General features: G+C 45.1%; 1 protein-coding gene across 2 annotated transcripts in view; it reads right to left on the bottom strand.

The window, feature by feature from the left end:
* Window positions 1–252: 252 nt before the first annotated feature.
* notch2 (notch receptor 2) overlaps window positions 253–24,116 on the bottom strand; it is a 42,557-nt gene continuing 18,693 nt past the window's right edge. Inside the window, exons 3-35 of one of the 2 annotated variants that reach the window (XM_026160039.2) lie at window positions 18,391–18,665; window positions 17,512–17,719; window positions 17,239–17,372; window positions 16,752–16,874; window positions 16,076–16,309; window positions 15,445–15,600; window positions 15,174–15,362; window positions 14,821–14,934; window positions 14,582–14,695; window positions 14,263–14,496; window positions 11,728–11,838; window positions 11,415–11,607; window positions 11,028–11,173; window positions 10,688–10,801; window positions 10,449–10,568; window positions 10,181–10,333; window positions 9,722–9,950; window positions 9,381–9,582; window positions 8,866–9,019; window positions 8,497–8,681; window positions 8,256–8,388; window positions 7,772–8,023; window positions 7,562–7,674; window positions 6,100–6,620; window positions 5,679–6,011; window positions 5,431–5,573; window positions 5,123–5,330; window positions 4,838–4,922; window positions 4,599–4,752; window positions 4,211–4,524; window positions 3,983–4,130; window positions 3,666–3,763; window positions 253–3,367 (exon numbers count right to left, since the gene is read on the bottom strand). In XM_026160039.2, the coding sequence (XP_026015824.1) occupies window positions 1,916–3,367; window positions 3,666–3,763; window positions 3,983–4,130; window positions 4,211–4,524; window positions 4,599–4,752; window positions 4,838–4,922; window positions 5,123–5,330; window positions 5,431–5,573; window positions 5,679–6,011; window positions 6,100–6,620; window positions 7,562–7,674; window positions 7,772–8,023; window positions 8,256–8,388; window positions 8,497–8,681; window positions 8,866–9,019; window positions 9,381–9,582; window positions 9,722–9,950; window positions 10,181–10,333; window positions 10,449–10,568; window positions 10,688–10,801; window positions 11,028–11,173; window positions 11,415–11,607; window positions 11,728–11,838; window positions 14,263–14,496; window positions 14,582–14,695; window positions 14,821–14,934; window positions 15,174–15,362; window positions 15,445–15,600; window positions 16,076–16,309; window positions 16,752–16,874; window positions 17,239–17,372; window positions 17,512–17,719; window positions 18,391–18,665 (7,342 nt within the window). In that variant the 3' untranslated portion in view covers window positions 253–1,915. The remainder of the gene's footprint in view (window positions 3,368–3,665; window positions 3,764–3,982; window positions 4,131–4,210; window positions 4,525–4,598; window positions 4,753–4,837; window positions 4,923–5,122; window positions 5,331–5,430; window positions 5,574–5,678; window positions 6,012–6,099; window positions 6,621–7,561; window positions 7,675–7,771; window positions 8,024–8,255; window positions 8,389–8,496; window positions 8,682–8,865; window positions 9,020–9,380; window positions 9,583–9,721; window positions 9,951–10,180; window positions 10,334–10,448; window positions 10,569–10,687; window positions 10,802–11,027; window positions 11,174–11,414; window positions 11,608–11,727; window positions 11,839–14,262; window positions 14,497–14,581; window positions 14,696–14,820; window positions 14,935–15,173; window positions 15,363–15,444; window positions 15,601–16,075; window positions 16,310–16,751; window positions 16,875–17,238; window positions 17,373–17,511; window positions 17,720–18,390; window positions 18,666–24,116) is intronic. The other variant, XM_026160040.2, reaches the window with a different exon arrangement.

Here is a 24,116-nt window from a genome sequence, read left to right as displayed (position 1 = left end):
ATCCATTTACCGCTTACCAAGAGGATTCATGCAGATGAAGCCTGAATCAATTAGGACAAAACAATAAAGCCTCTGACTCAAGTTTAACCTTCAGAAATGGCAGATTTACCAGGCAGAGCGAAAAACACGATGCTACATCTACCAGGTCTAACATGGAGGCCCTAAAAAAAAAATCCACCTGCAAATGACACACCTGTAAAAACCTGCCGAGACACGAAGATGCTCCAGGACAAGACAGCACGTGCACTCGTGTGTGGAGATCTTGGCTTTATTTCAGTAAAGCATTCGTTCGATCATTTGTTTTGTTTTTTTAATCCAACAGATTTGATCAGTTTTAGTTCTACAACACACAAACACGGTAACAACTACTTCATATTGCAGGTATATTACGGGCTATTTGGTTAACAGAGAAGAGTACAGTAAACTTAAAAAAAACATTTTATATACAGAATATAGACATGACCTCATAACCTTGCATATGCACTGGAGCTGCTGTGATTCATACAAAAAAAAGTTATCTGATGCCTGAGCGCCCCTACATTCGTACAAACGTGGATTTGGGGAGTTTTCAGGCTGGGTCTACAAATACAACTCTGCAGAAAGGTGCAGCTTTTGTGTGTCTGACTTTTCAAACAAGAACAACAAATGACAAGTTTGGACACAGGTTTCATATTTTTGGCTGAATAAAACAAAATTTGGTATGTGAGATTTTTCTGAACGCTGAACGATTGTCCTTTTTTGTTTTAAACACAGCAGCCACATAAAAGCTCAACATCGACCTTAAGAAAGAAGACAAGTGACTTTCTCCTTCTACGCACGATTTACGACCGTTAGAGGTGCGGAGACGCAATGATTGTAGCTATGGTTATATAACTTTGGAAGAGACGCTATTTATAACAGAGGCACTTTAAAGACGTGGCGATTTGCCTCGGCGAGATTCAGAATTATACAGGAAGTGTGCACCGTATTCATATAAAAACAAAACAAAAGACATGCTAAGCTCAAATATAACGAGCAGAAGATGCTCGGAGTGTCTGTACATTTTCATATACAACATACTGAATCTGGTGACAAACTAATGTACGCTTTTCAGTATTAATTACTCAAATACAGCTGTACCACCTGCAGAGAGACAACCGCACACTCTCATTACACCACCCGAGGACTGCAGCGATAGCGTGCAGGTGGAGCTCCATTTTCTGACCTTTTGAAGTGTGCAGGCAGATATTTGATGTTTAGCAGATGTTACTTTCATCAAACCTCTGAAATACTTTGAAAACTTTCACAAGACAAGCGCAGACCCATGCAGCACCGCCCAGCAGGCCTCTTTGCTACATGCACTTGTTGTTTTTTCTGATCGTACAGCAGCCTCTCAGTGGCGCTCCCCTTTAACCCAGCGAAAGCACGAATGCAACAAACGTGGTTTTCCTTTGAGAGTAAAAATATCCACTGAATATGACCCATCGTATTAAAGTGAATGGTTTCAATGAGGTGTTAGTACTGGCAGGTTTATTACACTGAACAGAGACGGACGATCTCAATGCAGGAAGTGCCCAGTCTTTTCTCGCCGGTCTTTTTTTAATCTCGCACCAGCTGGTCAGAAGCTCCTCGATGATCAGTTTATGTGTTTGGTGCCAAAACATGAAAAGTCTTGATCCAGCCAGCAGAGAGCAAAGGCTGCCTCACTGGACTTAGAAGAACTCGATCAGAGAAAAACTCCAAAAGACTTTTACTCAAAAATGTTTAAGAAACTATACACAGTCTTCTGAAGTACAAAGAGAAGATAACATAAGAGGTGATTGATTATTATAGAAGAATAAGGGATTAAAGACAGACGTGAGAACGTACTGATTGTGTTACTATGAGTACACAGAAGCCCCAAAGTCAGTCGGTTTCTGCTTTCTTCCTCTTCCGCCTACGCAAACACCTGCATGTTTCCGAGCTGAGGCTGCTGAGACGCTTGCGGCATCTGCTGCGACTGCGGCTGCAGCTGCACCTGCTCTGGAATGTGTGTGTGGTGTGATGACGGCAGTGTGTGGTGGGAGTTCCCCAGAGGGGTGGGGCTGGTGGTGACGTCGGACCAGTCCGAGTTGGAGTGCGGGGAAGAGGAGGACCAGGGGTCGGGGGATTCCGGCGAGGGGGTGAGATACGGGTGCTCGCTGGGTGGGTGGGCAGAGTGGCTGGGCGTGGTGCCCTCCGAGCCCGCTGTGGTGTAGCTGTGCTGCGATGGAGGCGTTGGGTATTTATCCACCGGGCTCTGCATGGTCGGGTATGAGGGCAGAGCCCGAGACTGGCCCTCGATCCCTGCGTGGCCTCCGTGGCCGACAGTGTGTGGGTGCTGCAGGGTGTGAGGGAGCCCGTGAGCCATGGCCATCTGATCAGAGATCTGGTATATCATCCCCGGGGTGCAGTGGAGGTGCCCCGGAGCCTGCTGGGAGTGACTCTGAGTCTGGTTCTGACCCTGGGACTGCGTGACTTGCACCTGCCCCTGCTGAGGCTGCTTCAGCATGGTCTGGCCTGCTCCGGGAGTCATCATCTGGAAGGTGACGATGGGTGGCAGCTGCTCCCTGGTCACGGTGACGTTCATGGGGGTCAGCCCGACGCTGCAACCCTGGCCGTGGTGCTGGGCCATGCCGGGGTGGGATCCCGGAATCTGATGAGGAACCAGGCTGAACATGGGGCTGTATCCGTGTTTGTTCATGCTCACCCAGGTCTGCTGCTGTCCCAACATGTGGCTGACAGGGGGCAGCATCTGTCTGGAGGTGGGGCTGCTCAGCAGGGGCGGGGAGTTTGCCGTGGTGGAGACGGCAGTGGAAACGTCGCCTGCGTAGGAGTGAGGAGACTCCAAGGAGTCGACGGGCGACATGGTGACGGAGCTCTCTGGAAGGCCTCCTGCTGCCTTCACGCCATTGGTGCTTCCTGCTGCCGTGCCTCCTCCATTTCCTGCTCCCACCCCAGCACTTACAGCTGCCCCATCTCCTCCTGCAGGCTTCTTCCTTCTCTTAGCCTTCATGTCTTTCATTTCTTTGGGCCCTCCACCAACACCTCCTACTTTTGTGCCCCCGCCCCTCCTGCTCTTCTTCCCCTGTGGTCCAGGGCGCATGCCAATGTAGCCTGCTCCATTTGCTCCACACATAACAGATGAGTTTCCTCCTCCACCCATGTGATTAGGCCCATTGTGGGGACTGTGAACCAGATTGTACTGATCCAGGAGACGGACGATGTCGTGGTGCATGCGTTCTTGAGCCGTATCGCGGGGAAGCCGATCCAGATGATCAGTGATGTCGCGGTTGGAGTAGTGGTCGAGGAGAACCTGTGCCGCCTCGAAGCTGCCTTCCCGGGCTGCAAGAAACAACGGGGTCTCCTCCTGAAAGAAGCAAAGGGAGCGGTAAGCACAGCGTAAGGAGCTCCTATTTTAATACGAACAAACAGGAAAAGCAGGACCAGATCCACAGTTTGTTTACACGGTCAGTTTAACCCATACAGGGTGTGTCCCACAGCCGACACAACAAACACAGAGCAGCTTTTGAAATCTTTGACAGATATTAGGGAGAAAATATGTTTCTGCAAATAAAGTCTGATATTTTTTCTTTACAGCTCTATTTCATAACTGTCCTTGTGTTTGTTGTGATTTATAATCAGCACATGAAAACAAAACATCTCACCTTATTGTCTTGCATGTCACGATTGGCTCCGTTCTTTAAAAGCACAAGTGTGGCCTCCACATTATTGACTGCAGCTGCCCAGTGCAGAGCAGATTTACCTAAAATGATGGGAAGATGAGAGAAGAACCAGAGCCGCATTAGCTAGAAAACTATTATTACTGCTAAAATTACAGCTAATAATGTAAACGCAGCAAGTCCCTGTGTTGGGATATGCTTGTCCTGCTAACATACTACATTAAAACTCACATCCTTTAATGAATTTATTCACACATTAAATACGAAAAGCTTCAGACAAAGAAGAGGATTAGTTTTCTGACCGTGGTCGTCCACAGCGTTGATGTCAGCGTGACAGTGGATCAGCTCTTCCACCATGCCCTCCACAGCCAGCCTGGCCGCCAGGATCAGTGGAGTTGTGCCATCATTCATTCTGGCGTCCAGCTCCGTTGCACGGTTACGGATTAGAATCTGAAAGGGTGCAAAGACACAGTGAACAAAACGCGACTGGCCGTCACACTGATCTGCACCAGATCGCAGAGGCGTCTCACCTGAAAGACTCCCTGAGCGTCAGCCGCCACAGCAGCGTGCAGCGGTGTCCTCCCCATGTTGTCGTGGGCATTTGGATCTGCTCCGGCGTCCAGCAGCCTCTTAGCGGCGTCGGCCCTGGCGTAGCGGGCAGCCAGGTGAAGAGCGGTTTCTCCGGTACGATCGGTCTGAGCAATCAAAGACGCGCCCTGAGAGATCAGGTCCGAGATGACGCTCGGTCCCGGTTCATCTCCGCTCTCTTCCTCCTCTTCTCCATGCAGGCTGCAGTCCGGGGCGGCACTGCGCAGCGATGCCAGCATCAGCGGCGTGAAGCCGTCTGAAAGAGTGAAGATTCATTAGCGAGACAGATTTTTGAAAAATTATCAAATCTAAAGGTTTTTGTCCCCCTACCGGGTCCCTTCACATTAACGTCCAGACAATCAGTGTCCAGGTCGGCCTGAGGAGGAGTGAGGCTGATGTCAGCAGCTTTGCGATGCTGCAGGGTCCACTCTCTTCGATCTACACCTCCGTCCAGAGCGATGGGCAGCAAGGGCTTGTCTTCAGTCTATAAAAAGCAACAGATCTCAGAGTGAAACTCACAATGACCAAAGCCTTTCCGTATGCGCCAAACGTCTTTATTGTTCACTTACTCTCGGTTTCTTGGATGGAGCCTCGTCTTCCAGCCATCTCTGACTCTGACTTCCATCAATCATGCTTCCATCAGTCTTAAAATTCCTGATATAGAAACAAAAGCAGCTTTGAAGACAATGACTCTCATCCTGCTTGTATCTGTGTCATACTCTATGGTCCCCTGAAAGCTCATTGCGGTCATTTCAACAACAACCTTCTTGCATTACAGCATATATTTCACCTGAGCACACTCAACCTCTCCACCTTGTTTTACGCACACGGTGTTCATTTGTACGTGAACTCACTTCATATCAAAATCATCCTGTCCAACAGGCTCTCTCCTCTTGTCATTTGTAGCAGCCATGAAGCCGTCAGGCAGCCACAGGACGCCGTGTTTGTGTTTCCTTTTGGCTGCTAGCATCCCGAGCACCAGGATGAGCAGAATAACAACCACTGCCACTCCAATCAGAAACATCAGTGGTGGAGGTGGAGGTGGAGGTGGGGAAGAAATGCCTGAATGGTACAAGGACAAGTGTAAATACAGAGGTTTTAGTTTGAAAATGGATATAAAGCACTTATATTCCATTCATTTCTGAATGACAGATTTACTTACTGTCAACAGACACTAGAGGGTAAGGGAGGTCAGCCTTGATGTGGGCTGCTGCAATGAAGGAAGCGACTTCTTCTGTGCTTGAAAAACAGTGAGAGGGGCTCTGGGAACATTTGCGGTTATCTATTTCCAGGTGCACCTCGGAGCTGTGCAATTAAAAGTGAAATTCAGTCGCCGGTAAGCAAGAAATTTGTGATTCATTTGGCAAAGAAATGCACAGACAAGAAATTACGCGTCTGTCGTATCCTTACCCAATAACCTCCTTGTGCAGCTCCCGCTTGCTTCTCTGGGCATGTTGTCCCAGTCCCTTTGGTGCTCCGAAGTACGGCAGAACCATTGGTTCGTTGTTTTCGTTCAGCTTCACCTGAACGTTGGTGTGCAGCAGAGCTCCTAGGTAGCGCAAGAAGCCCCTCAGGTCTCCCAGCAGCTCCTTAGGCTGCAGGCGGACCACGAGAACCAGTGTGCCGCCCGCAAAATTGGCAGGAATGTCAGAACAGTCCAGGCCGTCCCAACTGCAAGCCTCCGTATTGCAGCTCGGGTCGCAGATTTTATTACCATAGTGGTCCGCGCAGTACCGGTCGTACCTTACATAGAAATCACAATCAAGAACAAGAGGTAAGGATTTGATTTTAAACACATGTTTACAGAAGAGTCAAGGGGAGAGTCACATACTTGCAGGAGGAGTTTGAGGTTATTTGGCACTCAAAGCTGTCAAAGAGGCAGCCGGGGTTGTCACACTCCTTATCGCAGCGCCCGTTCTTAAAGAGATCCCAGCAGGGAACAGAGGCCTTGCAGTTTGTCCACGGCTCCCTCTGAAGCGAGCAGTCCCCTCCGTCCCACCGACATTCATGGTTGTTACACAGATCGTCACAAACGTTGTCTCCTGCTTGCCTTTCACAGTCTTCGTACGGACAACTCCGGGGCGTCGGCGTAATCTGTCTGTTCTCGCAGTATCGTCCGGAAAAGTAGAGCGGGCAGTGGCAGCTCAACTGGAACGGGTATGCCTGGTCTTTCACGCAGGTTCCTCCATTTTGGCAGGGCAACGGACATCTCACCTCGCAGTGTGGCCCGCTGAAGCCCGACCTGCACTGACAATACAGATGGCCGGACGCTATCTTCACACACTGCCCGCCATTCTGGCATCCTTGTTTTGCACAGTCCTGCATTTCCCCACAGTCCAACCCGGTATAGCCCTATAAAACACAACATGCTGTTTAGGTGTGATAGTAAGGCAGTAGATATTACTTTATCAGGCAAACTTTTACAACAAGCATTTAGTTTCTCCTACAAGACTGTTGCTACTCTACTGTACCTGAGCCATGGTGTGGCCCTCTGAAGCAAGCATGAGAACAGACAGGGAGCAAGAGGTTAGTGCAGAGAAAAAGCACGCACTGACGTTCAGGCAGAAGAACGACAAACAGCCAACCTGCTGTTATGCTACACGCCACAGATGTGACAGTTGCCGTGGCCGTAGCTACACGGCAGCATAATCAAAGACAATCATTAACATTTATATGTTTTTATAGGCTTTTTTTTTTTTTTAGACAAACTAGCTTATGAAATGTGACAGTGTCATCCCTCACCCTGCTCATCCAAGTACAGCAATACTTATATATGTGTAGAATAACTGATCTGTAGCCTGTGGTTACATTTCTGGAAAAACAGGCTGTATTATGTTCCTGCTGGTGTGTGAAATGAAGAGCATGTAGAGTGAAACATGAAGTTGAGTCATCTTTACAAACACAGCATCTCACCACTATCATGAGTAATTCATCCCATTATTCATTTTCTACACTGGATCAGTTTCAGAAGCTGAATGGAGGTAACCCCCTTTGCCTTTTACTGTTCCCTGCTGCTTTCTGCATAATCAAAGAAATATCTGGATTTCTTTATTAAAAACAAAGAAGGCTCGTCTTTCTCTAGCCTTATGGCTGCCTGCCATTTTCCATTTGCTGTTATCACCAGCACTTACAGGACAAACTCATGGAGGAGTGTTTAAGGAATAAGAATGAAACCAGTAGTTATTAAAAGCTGATGAGCACAACGGGCAAATAACAAGAGCTGCAAAGGCCGTATGAGGGATAAAGAGGAAATCGCTTACATTAGAAAACAGCCAGCTTTAAAGAGAACTTACACGAGGACAAGAACAGCTGTAGCCGTGCACCGAGCTCATGTTCATAGAGCAGACGCCTCCGTTGCGGCACGGACTGGACAGACAGAGATCCACCATGGATTCACAATGACGACCTGAGGAAACAAACACATTTCGTCCCCTTTTTAAAAAAAACAGCAAAAATTACTTGTGGTGCTGTTGTGTTGTTTTCAGAGGTTAATGTGAAAATACCCGTGTAACCAAGGCGACAGCGGCACTGGTAGTTATCGACCAACTGGATGCAGTCAAGGCTGCCGTGACTGTGGCAGGGTCGAGTCTTGCATTCGTTCAGATCCCCCTCGCAGTGGTCACCAGTGAACCCCGCCGGGCAGTTGCACTTGTAACCGCCCACACCGTCTTCACATTGTCCTCCATTCTTACAGAGAGGCTCCAGAGAGCCAGGCTTGGGGGCACAGTCATCCACGTTAAATTCACACTGGAGTCCTACGACATACAGAACAGACAGCATTTAATTTGCACTCAGTTTTATTTTTAGATCCAACAAAAGAAACTTTTTTTGAAAAGTACAACATCCAATCAACATTTCCTTTCCCACGTCAAGAACAACTAAAGAAGCAGGAAAGGTTATCCTCAAACATTAGCATCACTTTCTGTCCATACTTTAAGTTTAAAGCTTCCTCAGCTGTTAAACTAATCTCCTATTATGTGCACGTACCGTGTGTTCCAGGTGGGCAAGCGCACTTAAAGTGATTGATGAGGTTGATGCATGTTCCTCCGTTTAGACAGGGCTTTGAGTGGCATTCGTCCACATCATACTCGCAGTTCACCCCCTGGTAGCCTGGTTTACACTGGGACAATGAAACAAAACACAGAGGTTAGCTCAGTTGTTTGCATATAGAACCTAAACATAAAACCTGCCAACACATGCACACATATCAAGCTGAGAGTGCACTTACTATGCATTCATACGTTCCCTGATAGTCCTTGCATGTAGCACCGTTGCGACAAGGGTTTGACTGACACTCGTCGACCATGTCTTCACAGTAGCTGCCTGTGTATCCTGGCTGGCAGTGGCACTTGTGGGCATTTCCCACATTCTCACACCGGCCAGCATTCTTGCATACATTCTCCAACTGCAGACCTGCAGCCAAACACATATGATGAGTTTACCGTGTACAGAGGCAGCCTACTACAGTGATTAAACTGTAAGCAGGAAGGTAACAAAATCCTCGGGCTACATTTAGTATTTTAAATTTTCCTTGCAATAATATAAACAGTAGGTCATTATCACTCTTGATATCTCTGCCAAAAAAATACTTCCTCACCTTTCCTGGCGGCAAAATCCTGGCACGACTGGTTGGGCACATCACAGTAACGTCCATACCATCCAGGCTGACAGTGGCAGGTCCAGGAAGTTGCTGTCTGTGAGCAGGAGCCACCATTATGGCAGCGCACCTGGCTGCACAGGTTCACATAGTTCTGCATACAAAAAGAAGGTTTTGAAAACATTTCATAAAAACAAACCAGCACAACTCACAGCCCCTTCGATGACATCGACTGTTTAAAACAAGACAGCAAATATGAGAGATCTGAGTGCACGAGGCCGCCTGTCGTGGCTCTACAGAAAGCAATGAAGCAGCCTCCAAGTAGATGCACCAATGGTATCAATTTGAAGCTCATAAGTAGCTTCGTTCTCAAGTTATCACATTCACAAACTTGGTGTCAACGCTGCACCCCAGCGGGGTAATGACAACACCCCATTAGCCTTTTAAAATGTGTCAACTCTCCTTGTACCTACAAAGGAATTACAGAATTATGCAGACCCACACTGCACACTTACCTGGCAGTTCTGTCCACTGTATGCCATGGGACAGGTGCAGCGGTAGGTACCCAGACCGTCAGTGCAAGTGCCTCCGTTCTTGCAGGGCTGAGAGTCGCACTCGTTCTTCTCATACTCGCAGAATTCACCGTAAAAACCCGGATGACAACGGCAGGTAAATTTACCGATGTCATCAATGCAAGACCCGTTATTGAGGCACGAGCTGGACGGAGGAAGAAAAAGAAAACAGGGCTTTAGGCGGGGAAAGTCTTTAAAATCTACTGATGCAGAAATATGTATGTATTCGTACTCAGGTCGCACATATTGGGAGACAGCATCTCTCGTGTCGACAGGGCGCTTACCTTTCAGTACACTCGGGGATGTTGTTTTCACACAGTATGCCGTTAAAGCCGGGTCGGCACTTGCATACAAAGCTGTTGACGTAATCCTCGCAGGAGGCGCCGTTTCTGCAGGGATGGCTGGCACACTCGTTAATCTCAACGTCACAGCGCTTTCCCTCAAAACCTGGGCGACAGTCACAGACGAAACTCCCGACTTCGTCCCTACAAGAGCCTCCATTCAGACACGGGTCTGCAGAACACAGACGAGAGGAGGAACAGGCTCACTAAACCAGTTACTGAATAAACAAGCACACATCTGAGCACGGCTCAAACTGTATGAGCACCTTTGGCTTTTATGAGCTATTATTAAATAACCGCTGATGGTTATTTATTTTAAACGTCATTAAATTAAATAAAAGACTGGTGGAAGTTACGATGATATTGGATCCAAAGACAATAAAGTGACCAAATTAAACTCACTCGGTGAGCAGTCGTCAATGTTTATCTGGCAGTTGTGTCCACTGTAGCCAGACAGACAGTTACACATGTAGCTCCCCAGGCTGTTTATGCACCAACCGCTGTTTCTGCAAGGGTTGTTCTTGCACTCGTTTACATCATCATTGCAAAGCGCACCTACGCAAGTGTGGACAAAAACACAAAAAGCAAAAACAATTGGAATGTAGTTCTAATATTACGGCTGACAGCCATCATCAAGCACACACACAAATGCATGCCGACGAACACATACCTTCCCAACCGCTAGGACATCGACAGGTGAAAGAGGTGTAATCTGGAGTTGGATGGCACACACCTCCCCTTTTACATGGATGGGAGGCACAGGGAACTTGTTCCACCTCACAGTGTTTACCTATTTTCACAGAGATTTGTAATAATCAAAACATGCATATGGAAATATTCTCCAAAGTGATATCTAGACAGCAGCTTAAAATTGTGACATTACAAGCGAGTAAATGTGCCATCACTGACCTGTGAACGGCAGACTACATTGACAGGTGTAGCCGTTGTCTAGATCTAAACAGACGCCTTGGTTCAGACACGGGCCAGATGCACATTCATCAATGTTCTTCTCACAGTTAATACCTGATCAAAGAGGAGTCAACAATAACGTGTCAGACTTGATGTTTCGCTGATATCGGCAAAGTTTCTCAACAGAAACAGAGTCTGCTGAAACTGGAAATTTCTCTGAGCACAGGCATTTGACACAGGCACGAAAATGAACCTCTGCACTGTGCATCAATTCAGAAAAGACTGGAGGAGATTTTTAAAATACTTCTTATATAAAACGAAAGATCGCGGTGGCGTTTACCTCCAAAGCCAAGTTTGCACTGACAGGTGTAGCCGTTGTGTCGATCCACACAGGAGCCACCATTCAGACATGGGTTTGACTGACACTCATTCTTCTCCAGCTCACAGTGCTGTCCTTCCCAGCCAGCCTGACACTCACAGCGGTACCTTCACACAAAGTAAAGATGTCACAGTAACAGCATTAGCTCCTGCATATATATATGTGAAGAGATGTTACATTTAAAAATGCTGACAAGCTGGAAAAAACAATGCCTGCATATCTATCTGAAGTAAGTGCAAATTATCAGTAGTGAGAAAATTAATTGGATGAAATTCCCACGATAATAAAAATGACTGTATCTTATCCCAATAATGTAAAACACAAAACACCAGTATAGACATAACTTACCCGTGTTGCTGTTCGACACAGTGACCGTGCTGACAAGGCTGATGAGCACAATGGTCTTTACCAGAGAGGCACAGAGGGCCGTGGGTGCCGGGTGGGCAAAGGCAGTGGAACCCGTTGATTTTGTCTTGGCAGGTTCCCCCGCTCAAACATGGATTTGACATGCACTCATTAATGTTGTCTTCACAGTTTAATCCTGTTAGAGAACAAGTTAAAGGTAATTAGTAGCATCAAAAGGGCACGTGATGATTTCAGGCCACTTTATTCTGCCTCAGCTTTGAGGCCTTTTATACATGTTCATGAGGCAAAAACGTACCTGAATATCCCGGGGTGCAAACACATTTGTACTTGTTGATGCCATCCTGGCACTTTCCATGAACGCAGGGGTTGCTGGCACAATCGTCCTCATTGATCTCACAGTTCACACCTGAGCAGAAAGTACACAAAGACAAATTCATGTCGTGTAACAACAGTCGGGTTTAAGAGTTTATCCTTTCACTAGAATATATAAAAGTGGCACAATAAAATAATCTGATGATTAATGCGAGTAAGGAGTTGCATTAGAGGAAAAGTCGATGAGCAGCTGTTATAAAATCTACGATCTTTGAACCAGCTGGCTGTTGTGACTTAGCCTGAGACCAGTTTTGGGACGTCCGGCACACCCAGAAGACTTCATGTTCTGTGGGGCAGCCTTTGATCACAAGTACCGTAAATGTCGGGCTATAAGCCGCTACTTTTTGCACAAGCTTTGAACCCTGCGGCTTTTAGTCAGGTGCGGCTTTTCTATGGATTGTCCGTGATTTTTGTCATATCGTAAGACGATTTGTTTTGTGTGTTCCGCTGTTGTACGGCACTACGTTGCCTGGCGGAAGGATCGGGGTTCAAGAGTGGTATGTTAGTCACATGTCCGTCCGCCAGGCAACGTAGTGCCGTACGAAGTAGCGCGAAAAACAAACTTCAAAGTAGCGCTACGCGTTCAGCGGGAGTCGTGGATGATGAGCGGCGATAAACTTGCAAGTTATGCCCAAAAAGCAAGTTATGCCCAACTCCACCGGTGGATTCTGACAGCGTGGAAAAGTGTGAAAACATCCACGATCACCAACGGATTTTGAAGGGCTGGACTGCTGCATGATGGAGAGGAGGACACCGCCACGGCCCTTCTGAGGGTGTTCGACTCTGACACTGACAATGAGGATTTCTTTGGTTTTGAAAGTGACAACGAAGGAGAGAAGAAGAGTGGATGACGAAGCCATCATGAGCCTGTTTGTATCCGACACTGGAGAAGAGGACTTTGGTGGTTTTAGTGCGTAGGAAGAAGAGAAAGATGGTGGTGAATGACTGACTTTTCTTCTTGTTAAAGCTGTGTCACTGCACCTGAGCCTAAAAGGTAGGCCGAATCTATTGTTCTGGTGTGCTGTAGGTTATTGTTATGTACTACATGTGCAAATATGTACCCATAACTTGTTTTTCAAAATATTAATAAAAGTGATGTCTCCAAACAGCCATCTCTTTCCTGACAATTCCCTTTGTGCATATTCTCTTACATATGATAAGTCAACATTTGAAACACCTGCGGCTTTTGGTCAGGTGCGGCTAATGTATGTACAAAACAGGATTTTCCCCTGATTTTAGCTTGTGCGGCTAATATTTAGGTGCGCTTTGTAGTCCGGGAAATACGGTATATATGGATTTTAAAAAGCTAAACTGCTATCAGGTAAGTTTGTTTATCGTCCTTTTACTTGTGGTCTCTATATGCCCCTCACACTGTCTCTTCCGTGAAGCTCTTCTTCACCACAGTCACCGACTGCTTGCACGTAGAGGACAGACAAATTTTAAAACTAACTTGGACAATGCAATCATTTTGCTCTTCACAGATACTGTACTGGTCAGTACCAAAAACCTTGTTCCTTCCATTCAAATGCAGATAGACAGAATGTCAGTTACCACCAGAGGGGGTAAGAGACCAAAGAAAAAAAGGAATTTAGCAATATGTGAGAAAATATGACCACATATATATATATATATATATATATATATGTATATATATATATGTATATATATATATATATATATATATATATATATATATATATATATATATATATATATAAAAATAAAACTAGACCACAGGAGTGCTTTAAAGTGTGACATCAGTGATTAGCATTAGAGCAATGATGATTAAATGTGAACAGAGCGAAGGACAACAAAATAACATAAACACTTTGAGAAGAGGGGAAGTGACAGAATGAAGCCTGAATGCAAGACTTCAGTACCAAGCCTTGGGGTGGTAAAAACACAATGAAGATCTTACTAATCCAGAAAGCAACGTTGGTTTAACCGCCTGACCGAGACTTGTGACTGCTACACTGAAGAGTACTGTAGACTTCAAACTACACGAGAGGCTCTAGATGTGAGGGACCGGGATCTTTTCATTCAATTTAAACAAGTCACCAGAAGACTCAATTACACGACGTTGGACTTAAACAGCATTTGTGAAATTGATTATTTAGAAATGCTCAGAAGCACAGTTAGAGCTCATTTATACTTCTAAAAATGCTGTATGAGGAATGAGAACTAAAACTGTTCAGTGTGAACGGCTACTGCTGCAACTACAACTGCCATTAAGAGACTAACAACTATTTTAACCGTTCTAAAGATTACATTCCTTTGTACTTTGGTGACCACACTATCGTATTTCAGAATGACTTTTCATCACACTTCATTTTCTCTCAAGCTTTTCTCAATGAATAACGTCACAGTGTTTGTTCCACATATCACATGACACAATTTCTATCACATTGCACCATTAAATGAGATTCTGGAGAATCTTTGCAGCACACTCAGTACTGACCTGTGGTTCCAGGTAGACAGCGACAACTGTAGGTGTTAACGAGGTCAATGCATCGTCCTTGGTTCTGACAAGGGTTGCTGTGGCACTCGTTGAGCTGGATATTACAGATGGAGCCGGTGTATCCAGGATTGCACTTACAGGTGTAGGTGGCAATACCATCCTGACACACACCGTAGTGGCATGGATCTGGCTCGCAGTCATTGATGTTCTCCTCACACAGCAGACCGGTGAAGCCTGGGTAGAGGGGAATTTCTTACTCTCTCAACTGACTTTAAGCGACTACTTTCTGGGTCAAAAACATGTTGCAATTTCCGTTTACCTTCAGCACATTCACAATCGTATCCGTTAGGTCGGTCGATGCATTTGGCTCCATTTAAACAGGGCGTGCTGGAACACTCGTCTATGTCTATTTGACACATGTCCCCACTGAAGCCTAGAAACATAACAAACAAAATTAATATATTGATAAGATTCATTATAGATTTAGTTTTTAAAAACAGGTTCAGTCGGCAGAAATGAGTCAGGGGAATGCACTAACACAGCTGAAGGTGTACCAACCTGCTGGGCACTCGCAGATAAAGCCGCTGACCTGATCGAGACATTTGCCTCTGTTCAGGCAGGGCGAGCTCATACACTCATCCACCTCGAGCTGACAATGATTCCCCTCATATCCTGCACAAGTACACAGAAACAACTATACAATTTCGCAACAACAAAAACACTGAAGGTCATGGGTCAAGGACACAGAGCAAACTTTAAGTGGATGACACTGCTGTTATTTACTTTAAGTTTTGTGGTTAAATGCAAAATGACCCGTTTCTGACTATAAAACAGAATTTTCACGTGTGTCAATTTTCACATTTTGCTGTGTTAAAATATAACATTATTTTAAAAAATTACAAGAAATTTACCAGGCATGCAAATGCAGGTGTACTCTCCGATACGATCCAGACAAGTGCCGTCATTCTCGCAAGGGTTTGACGCGCACTCGTTTATGTCTTGTTCACAGCGTGGGCCCGCGTAGCCTCGAACACAGTTACAGGTGAAGGAACCATCAGTGTTCACACACTGCCCACCGTGCTCACAGGGGTTGGTGCCTGCTGGTAAACAGCAGAGGTATATAAATAACAGCAGAGAACAGAGGCTGACAGAGATTAAAGCTTATTTGCTGAGAAGACTCACCTATGCTGCACTCATCTCTGTCGTTGTTGCAGGTGGGCCCAATATATCCAGGTGGACAGTTACAGTTGAACATACCAGTAATGGGATTGGTGTCACACTGAGAGCCCTCTCTGCAGGGATTACTGATGCAGGCATCATCAAGATGGCAGAGCAGACCTGAGGGGAACATTACATCAAATCGAATGAGTGAAAAAAATAAAAGACTTTAATGCAAACTATGGTGAGACAAAATGTCCCTGGAGAGTCTCCTGCACATGGTTATATACCCGTTTCAGAGAAAAACAAAGTCAATGCAAATTTGCTACTTGGGGGAGGCTTACCTTGCTCTAACGCCAAAACCGTGCTGACTAATCAGCAGGGTGAAAATGCAAAAACATATTCTATGGTATAATTAGACTGTTTTACAGAGTAACAGCTCAGTTTCATTTCCGTGTGAAATATTCTTTAACAACAACAGAGGCATCATGTGCTTAGAAAAACATCAGTTAAGGTTAGACGTGTTCCACAGAAAGCAGCATTTCTCTGAAGTACCAAAGAAAGGGTCAAGGACATCTATAGTTTCAGTACGAACTCATGGCACCATTATTTACACTAGAGTTAACGTTGTACAGGGTTTCGTATGAACGCCCACCTGTCTTTCCGTGAGGACACACGCAGATGAAGGATGCAACACGGTCTATGCATGTGGAGCCTTGGCTGCATGCAGCTGTTGCACAGTCATCAATGTTTTCAGAGCAGTCAGGTCCACTCCAACCATTGACGCATACACAGACGTAGCCGCCAGGCAGGTTGCTGCAGGTACCTCCGTTCTGACAGGTGTTTGGCTGCAGCCGGCACTCATCCACGTCCTCTGTGCAGTGCTGACCTGTGAGGGGGGGATTTAAAACGAACAGGTTAATCCTTTGCCTGCCACGTTACAACATGCTGAGCTTCTGACAGAGAACCAAAATACATAATTTTTCCTCATAGAGGGACTCAAATGTTGTAATTTTGAATCATTAAAGCACCATCGTTGCTACAAAACTCAGACAAGCCCTAGAAAGCTGCTGCCTGCATATTCACTTTGTAAACACAAGTGCTGTGGATGCCACGCAAAGGTGTTAGGAGAGTTAGCAGTCCTCAGAAGTGTGTAGAAAACAATCAAACATAGCCAAAATGTCAAAGAAATGTTTTTAAACAGTTCAAACAATCTGCTATGGATGGAGAGGTGACGTTCCAGACTTCAGGTCATCTTCAGCCACAGATAAGAGTGGCACATGTGGAAAATGTTAGTCACACATAAATAACTGCACATGAAAGTGCCTTACCAGTCCACTCTGGAGGACACTGACAGTTGTAGGTATTGACCCCATCCATACAGGTTCCTCCATTGGCACACTGGTGATTGGGGCAGTCGTCGATGTTGTTCTCACAGTTAGTGCCATTGAAACCTGACGTACATGAAATAAATACATTTGATTATTAGTGGTTTTAATGAAGTGTTGATTTGGGAAGACAGTGAAGCATAATGCTCTAGTATGCCGTCCTCTAACAACGTCTGGTGCTATATAAACATCACGTGTGTGTATTTGTTGTATGTATCCGCTAACTGTAGCACTCTGACAGTGCTGCGTGTCAGATATGACAGAGCCAACAACATCAGACTATTTGCACCCAAAACACCATAGTGTAACAATTCAGAAACACTAACCTACTTTCATTTATACATAAATAACAGCTGTGGTAGCACATTTTTTTTTAATGATTTTATTTCATGCTTCTTCTTTTTTTAAATTTCGGAAACTGAAATCCTACCGGGAAGGCAGTGGCATGAGTAGGTCATGTCCAAGTTAAGCTGACAGGTGCCTCCGTTCAGGCACGGTGAAGGCGAGCAGGGGTAGTACGAGCTTTCACAATGTCGACCCGTATACCCAGGAGTGCATAAACACCTGCATCAAAGGCAGAGCAGGTAACATCTTAACATCATTTTCACAAATTTAAGCAGAAATTAGAGCGACATCATTTTGATCAGCGTTTCCTGTTGACGGTGAGCATTTTTGAATTTGGTATCAAAAACTAGGCTCTTACTTGTAGGAGCCGTGGGTGTTGACACACCGGCCTGCGTTCTGGCACAGGGAAGGCGTGTCTTCACATTCATCTGTGTCATTGAGGCAGCTAGGACCTTTGTAACCAGGAGGACAGGAACACGTGTATTTGCCGCTGGAGAGAGCGCTGCACTTTCCATCGTTGGCACATGGACTAGAGAGACAGCTGTCCTTGTACTCACAGCGTGCTCCTGAAAGACGCAAAAGTGCACAAAGAGCGGAGATTTAGTGGTCACTGATCAAGAAACGCAGCCTAAAAATCAGAAGAAAAGCAGCGTGCAAACTTTCCACGTTCTATGTTTAGTAACTAAGGTTCAGAATTTTATTGATATCGTTTGATTTCTTGAATATAAAAATAAATCACTGATAGATGATTTGGGGGTGTCGGGACTAACTTGTGTTGACATGTATTTTGGTTTGTACTTCTGGAGTAAAAAGAAAAAAGGAATTGAGAGTTAGATCTAATCATATATTTCACAGCAAAGTGTGACAGGTGGAATGTATAATGAAAAAATAATAACACATCTGTATTTGTGTGAGCAAAGATATAATGAATATAATTAAGGAAGCGTTGAAGTGGAAATGTGTAATAAATCTGTTGTTTTTCTTGAAACGAAGCATGATGTTGGATGTTCATGAATGCAGCATGGATGAACAACTAACATTTAGCTCTTTGGATCTCACTTCCTATTCAGCACAGCGGAGCTATGAAACTCATGACTCTCAGAGGGTGGTGATGTGATTAGAGATTATTAATATCTTTCAGAGACCCAAAAGTTATAACTGGTTATAACAGTCATACGGGCTGTTTAAAAATGCATCAGGTTCTTGAAAGAGCAGAGACGATCAAACGGGAGCTTACCTGCCCATCCTACTGGGCACTCACACTTGTACTCGTCAAGCGACAGCAGCGTACAGTGACCTTGGTTCTCACAGGGGTTGTGTGGGTAACACGTGGAGTTCTGGGTAGTTTGGCAGTGCGGTCCAGTAAAACCAAGAGGGCAGGAACAGGTGGCACTACCCGGTACAGGCACACCAAGTGACATGGTCACAGTGCAATTCCCGCCATTCTGGCAGAAGCCGGGTTGACAGGGATCCCTGTGCTGGCAGTACTCCCCCAGAAAGCCGGGAGCACACCTGGACACACATCAAAACACAAATCAGTGATGGAAGAGGTTAAACGCTCAAAACTAAAAGCTTATCGGCCTTCAATACAGACAATACAACAAACAGATGAGCTTAACAAGAAGACAAATAAGCATGTGAACCTGACAGCGCAAACAAACAAAACAAAAGGGCGAGTTTCACTCAGGTGGATGTAATCCACCACATCAGACGACTACTACTGAGAGTACTGATAGAGCGCTGAGGGTAACAGCTGTATAGGAGTCATGTAGCATGCATGCGCGCGCGCGCACACACACACACACACACACACACACACATCAAAGAAACAAATAAACCAGCACAAGTAAACACTACTGTCTAATACACTGTCTTTCCATTTCTGTATAATGATCTACATAACAGCATGCGGGAAACCACATCCCTTAGTAGCAAAATGTGTGGCTGTACATAAAGAGAAAATAGCTTTTTAGATGCTTCAGACTTTTAAAACTTAGTATGCACCGTGCATGTTTAATGCCTTTAACCCAGGAGACATGTAAAGCCATTTTGAATGGGGTTTTTTTTGTGTCTTGACAGACTAACTCTAAGATAACTTAAGGAAGTGCTCTAGCCCCAGAGCTGTTTCCCCATAAACTCCACTCAGAAAAAAGGCAGAAGCTGGGTTTGGTCAAAGGGTTAAAGTGGGGTCATTCATGACAAAGGAGAAGTTCAGAAGCAGAAGGATGTGAGGTGGAGTTATCTGGAAGTTGTTGACTGCAGCATGGCAGAAACTGAAAACAACAAGTGGAAAGTGCTAGCAATTACCTGGACAAAGGGCTAAACGATACATAACAGACAAACAGGCAACAGTATGGGCAAGAATGCTTGACTTATTTAAATTACCACCACATTTGGTCTGCAAAATGTGTGTGTGTGTTTTTTCCTCTCTTCTTCACCACCCCTTTCTTTCGATTTCATGTTTTCTCCTTTTTTCAGTAAAGTGATTCAGCTGCATGCCGAGCAGCGAGGAGAAAAAATTACAGTGTTACGCAATAAGTCAGCTAGGCATGTTATCAAAGACAATGTTCCCTTCGTCACTTTCTATTCCTCTGTTTTTTTCAGTCCCACCCACTTTCACTTAGCACTTCTCCATGTGTGACGGTACTTGATCATAAGTGTTATTCTGTTGCTGAGAAGAAAAAAAAAGTCAGACAGTTTCCTGTGTATGCTATTTTTCATGTCATCTTCTTGCGTGTGACAGACACACCACCTGGGGACTGAGGGGAACAGAGCAACCCGCTGCCTCTTACTGAGGCCTCTAATCCTGCCTCCCCAGAGGGGCTCAGGTAACACAAAAAGGACAGCAGAGATACACCACCGAGTATCCAACACCACACATGCAGAAACGTGTTACTAGTTTTTTTCTTTTAAAAAGAGAAAGACTTAAACATCCTCGACAATTTCAACTTAAAGGATGATATATAAATGGAAGAACTACAGATTTGTGTTGTGACCCACATAAAGATCGGATGACAGTGTAGAGGGGAATTACTTGCACTTTAGTATCACAGTCTGACTTATTTATTGCTGGCCGCTCCACCCCAAGGCAGCTTGAAGATATTAGGTTGTGAGAGCATGGGAAAACAGGAGAGTCATGAATCATGCCACATAAAGTCTCACAGATCAATCGCATCTGCGAAACTTCTGGCTGGTATAACATGTGAATCATCCAAAGATGACAAACAACATCTGAGAAAACGTTCCCACTCAAACACTAAACGGTTCACAAATGCAGTGCACAATAAGTTTGCTGTGTACACAGATTTTAAAAATATACACTAAATTGAACATATCAAGCAAAACGCTCATATATTTTTTTAACTGAACTAATCCCAAACTACACATTATATAAACACCTGAACTGTCCACCAGAATTATTAAAAACACATCAATGAGCCACATAGTGCTAATAATCACCCTGTACCTTCATTACAAAAATACCTGTGCACTCATGAGCCCAAAACATAAAACATTCACTCGATTTGAGACAAACTTTCAGTGGATTTGCTGAACAACAGCGTCAGAATAAAGCTGTGAGTATCATATGGTTATTACCGAAAGAGAGAGATGAACAAATTCCCCTTTTGTCTTTTGTTTGCACACACTCTGTTTTTTTATGTTTTATTAATTGGGCAGATGAGATAATAGATTAGCGTAGTAGTAGACAAATTAGGCATGGCCACCCTGTCCGTCTCTGCTGCAGTATCAGTGTGTTTGTACCGCGACCCCTACACGCTCCAAAACACATGCCTTCAAACAACACACACAAAAACACACAAACAAAGAGACGTCCCTCCCCGCGGCCTGCTCGCGATATCACAACAAGGCGGCCGTCCTGGGAATTAGGACTGCTCTTTCTTCTCCCAGACAACCTCTCCGCCCACCTCTCCCAAAGTAATGACACGGCCGTCTGCCCTCGGACATACATCACGTTAGCGGGCTGTCACACAAAGAAAAGCGTGTCCAGATTAATGCCAGGTTTATGTTTCACTCTGAACTTTTTACACATCTTTACTGTTAAAACTTGGGGGTGATACGAGGTCCAGGGAAATCCAACACTTCTCCTTTAATGTAATCGTAGCCCAGTTTGAGCTTTATTTAAACAACTTTGTTAACCACGGGTTTGTTTTATACACTGATGGTGGAAACAGCTTATTTTAAAATGATGTGAATTTGCCAATAAAAATTGTACCACCGTCTTTGGTGACATGTCATCACTACATATGTGTCAAATATGAATATTTTCACTAAGTATGCAGATTAACATGCCAATCATGACTACTTCATGACTTGTCATCATGGAGCTAATCAAAATGGTTTTAGATGGTTGAAAAAGCCAACTGATTGAACCACACAGGTTACCAAAGAGAACCACACACACAACCAGCGATTAAACAATATTTCCTGTTTTTCTGCTTTTCTTTCATTTATCCAGAATCACACAGCTTCTATATTGAGATACCAAAGTTATAGAGTGCTATGTAATTCCCAGCCCTGCCAGGTTTAAAGCTCTGGCCAAAGGCTGGTCTACAACTTCCACTCCAAACTCAAACAGGGTTGTGTGTAGATTGCGTACAGGCTTAAATATGACATAATGCACCACACATTTCAGCATCATGGAGGTTTCAAATGGCTCTTAGTTCAGTACACAAGCAATATTTGTTTGAAAATTTTTTAACCCCCACACAAGTGATTTGCCTTTTTTGTGAAAATTCCTAAACAGGGATGACGCATGGTGAGTTCTATTAAATTCAACTGGTGCCATCTAACCAGTGTTGATAGAACCAAATGCTATAGCGTCAGGAAATGTTACCCTGTCCTTCAGGTTTCACTGCCACAGAGTGCTCATTATTAGCCCTTGGCTGTTTCACTTGAGCCTGAGGCAAACAGACAAGGCTGTGCATGATTCCCATTATTGACAGGGAGTGGTGCCTCGCTGAGAAAAAGATAATAACGCACTGACAAACGGGTCTGTCCCTAAAAACACAGACCGCAGTGTGAGCCTTTGACAAATTTCCATATGCACAACAGAACATAGTTAGGGATTAGGACACCTTTACTAACACGGCGAGCTCTGCTTTCATGAACAACACAGCAGCAGCTCATTAATGGATTCTTTGTTTTGCTCCACGAGGCCTCCGTCCCTCCTGTTTTCTCCAGCTTTCCCCCTACTCCTCCGAGTTTCCTGCAGCCCTTCTTTCCCTGTCTTTCTCACTCCTCCAGATCTCATTCTAACCCACTCTCGAGGTGTCAGGTTTCCACAGCTGGTTCACATTAGCACCCCCATCCTGTGCTCGCTCTCGCTCCCTCCACTCCTCTTCTTCGTATTCTTCCTCCTCCTCCTCCTCTACCTCACGCTGACCTCCGTAGCCGTGAGGACTTCAGTGAGCAATGAAGGCTGGACTGTTTCTCACAAACTCACGTAATATCCCCCACCTCCTTCGCTCCTAATCCCTATGTCCTGAAATCGCCCAGGCTCTAATTCTATTTTCTTTTGTGGTAATTCCCCTTCTCCTACCTCTCCACCTTCAAGTATACAACCCCACCACCCCCTCTTCTTCCAGACACTATTATAGTCCCAGCTACACTTAATAACTCCATCATGGTCCCCCCCCCCCCGCGGCCATCGCAGAGAAGCTGTGTGAGAGAGAAAAATGGAGCACATAAACCAGCTCACATTTCAATCCCTGGATCACTCCCTGCTTTGGCAGAGTATAGGTGGCCTATTCACTGCACTTTATTCGTGTGTGTGCACGCATGGATGTCACAAGTAAAGTACAGAACATGTTACTGATCTCGCTGCTGCTTCTGTGCAAAAATACCTCAGCTCACAAAAGAAGCAGCGCTGCAAGATTGCTGAGGGATTAAAAAAAAGACAAGCTAGCTATGCAGACGCTTACAGAGGGTGTTTGTGGCACACAGATCAGACATTCAGACTAGAGCTGCAACTTTATCACAGTTTTGAAGGGAGGTGAATCCAAATGCTGAAACTACAGTCCAAGCTTCCCAGTGTATCTGATAACATTATCACAGTTTTCCTGTATCAACATGCATCACAATACAGTAAAAACTGAACTGATGAACTCTGCTGGTGATTAGAGCACAGCAAACGGTTTTTATTTAAACTTTATTCACGACCTTGACGAAGGTTACAAGCCGAAACACATCGGTTAAACATTAGAGTTGTTCTATACGCTGCAAGCGCTGCTGGAGCTCTGTGTACCTTGGAAGTAGGTGAAGTTGTGCTGGAAGCCTCTACAGCTCTTCTACAGACACAGCCAGGAGTATAATGAGTAGTATACTGAGTGAGCTTCCAGCACATATGCTGGAGGGGCCATTTGCCCTCTAACTGAATGATAATGAGTCTTGTTAGGACTTCGTTTCCACTGGCACTCTGCAAATGCAGTGTGTGGACAGGTCTTTCCAGCAGAAACCTCTGCACATAGCAGAGAGCCTGTTGTTGAAGGGGAAATTAAAATGCGCTTAAAGATAGATATTAAGGTTGAAATATGAGGGGAGTAGAAACCATGAATAGCTCCAAAATTGTCTTTGCCACACGGGCGGGGGTGGGGAGGGGGTGAGGCAGATGTAAAAGTTAAAAAGAGGAAGCAGGATTAAACGAAGAGGCTGCACCGAGGTGGAAGTAAAAGACACAAAGGTAATGAGAGAGCTAGAAGGAGAAGGAGGCCATGCAGACGGACCAAAAAACATCGACGAGGACTGAGCAAAGGAGTGCGGTGCAGGGTGGAGTCATGTGGTAAAAATCGCAGGCTGTGTTTAGAAACATGTCCAAAAAGGCTCATCTGAGCAGCCGCGGTACACAGAACAGGAGTCCCTCTGTCTCAGAGTGCTCCATTTACCGATCTCTCTATGTTGTTCTGTCATTATCCTGATTCTGCGGTCGTTTAAAGTGTATTCTCC

Source organism: Astatotilapia calliptera, chromosome 23, assembly GCF_964374335.1.
Source record: "Astatotilapia calliptera chromosome 23, fAstCal68.1, whole genome shotgun sequence".
Taxonomy (NCBI): domain Eukaryota; kingdom Metazoa; phylum Chordata; class Actinopteri; order Cichliformes; family Cichlidae; genus Astatotilapia; species Astatotilapia calliptera.
Note: the sequence above shows the minus strand (reverse complement) of the source record. Positions and strands in the feature narration are given on the sequence as shown.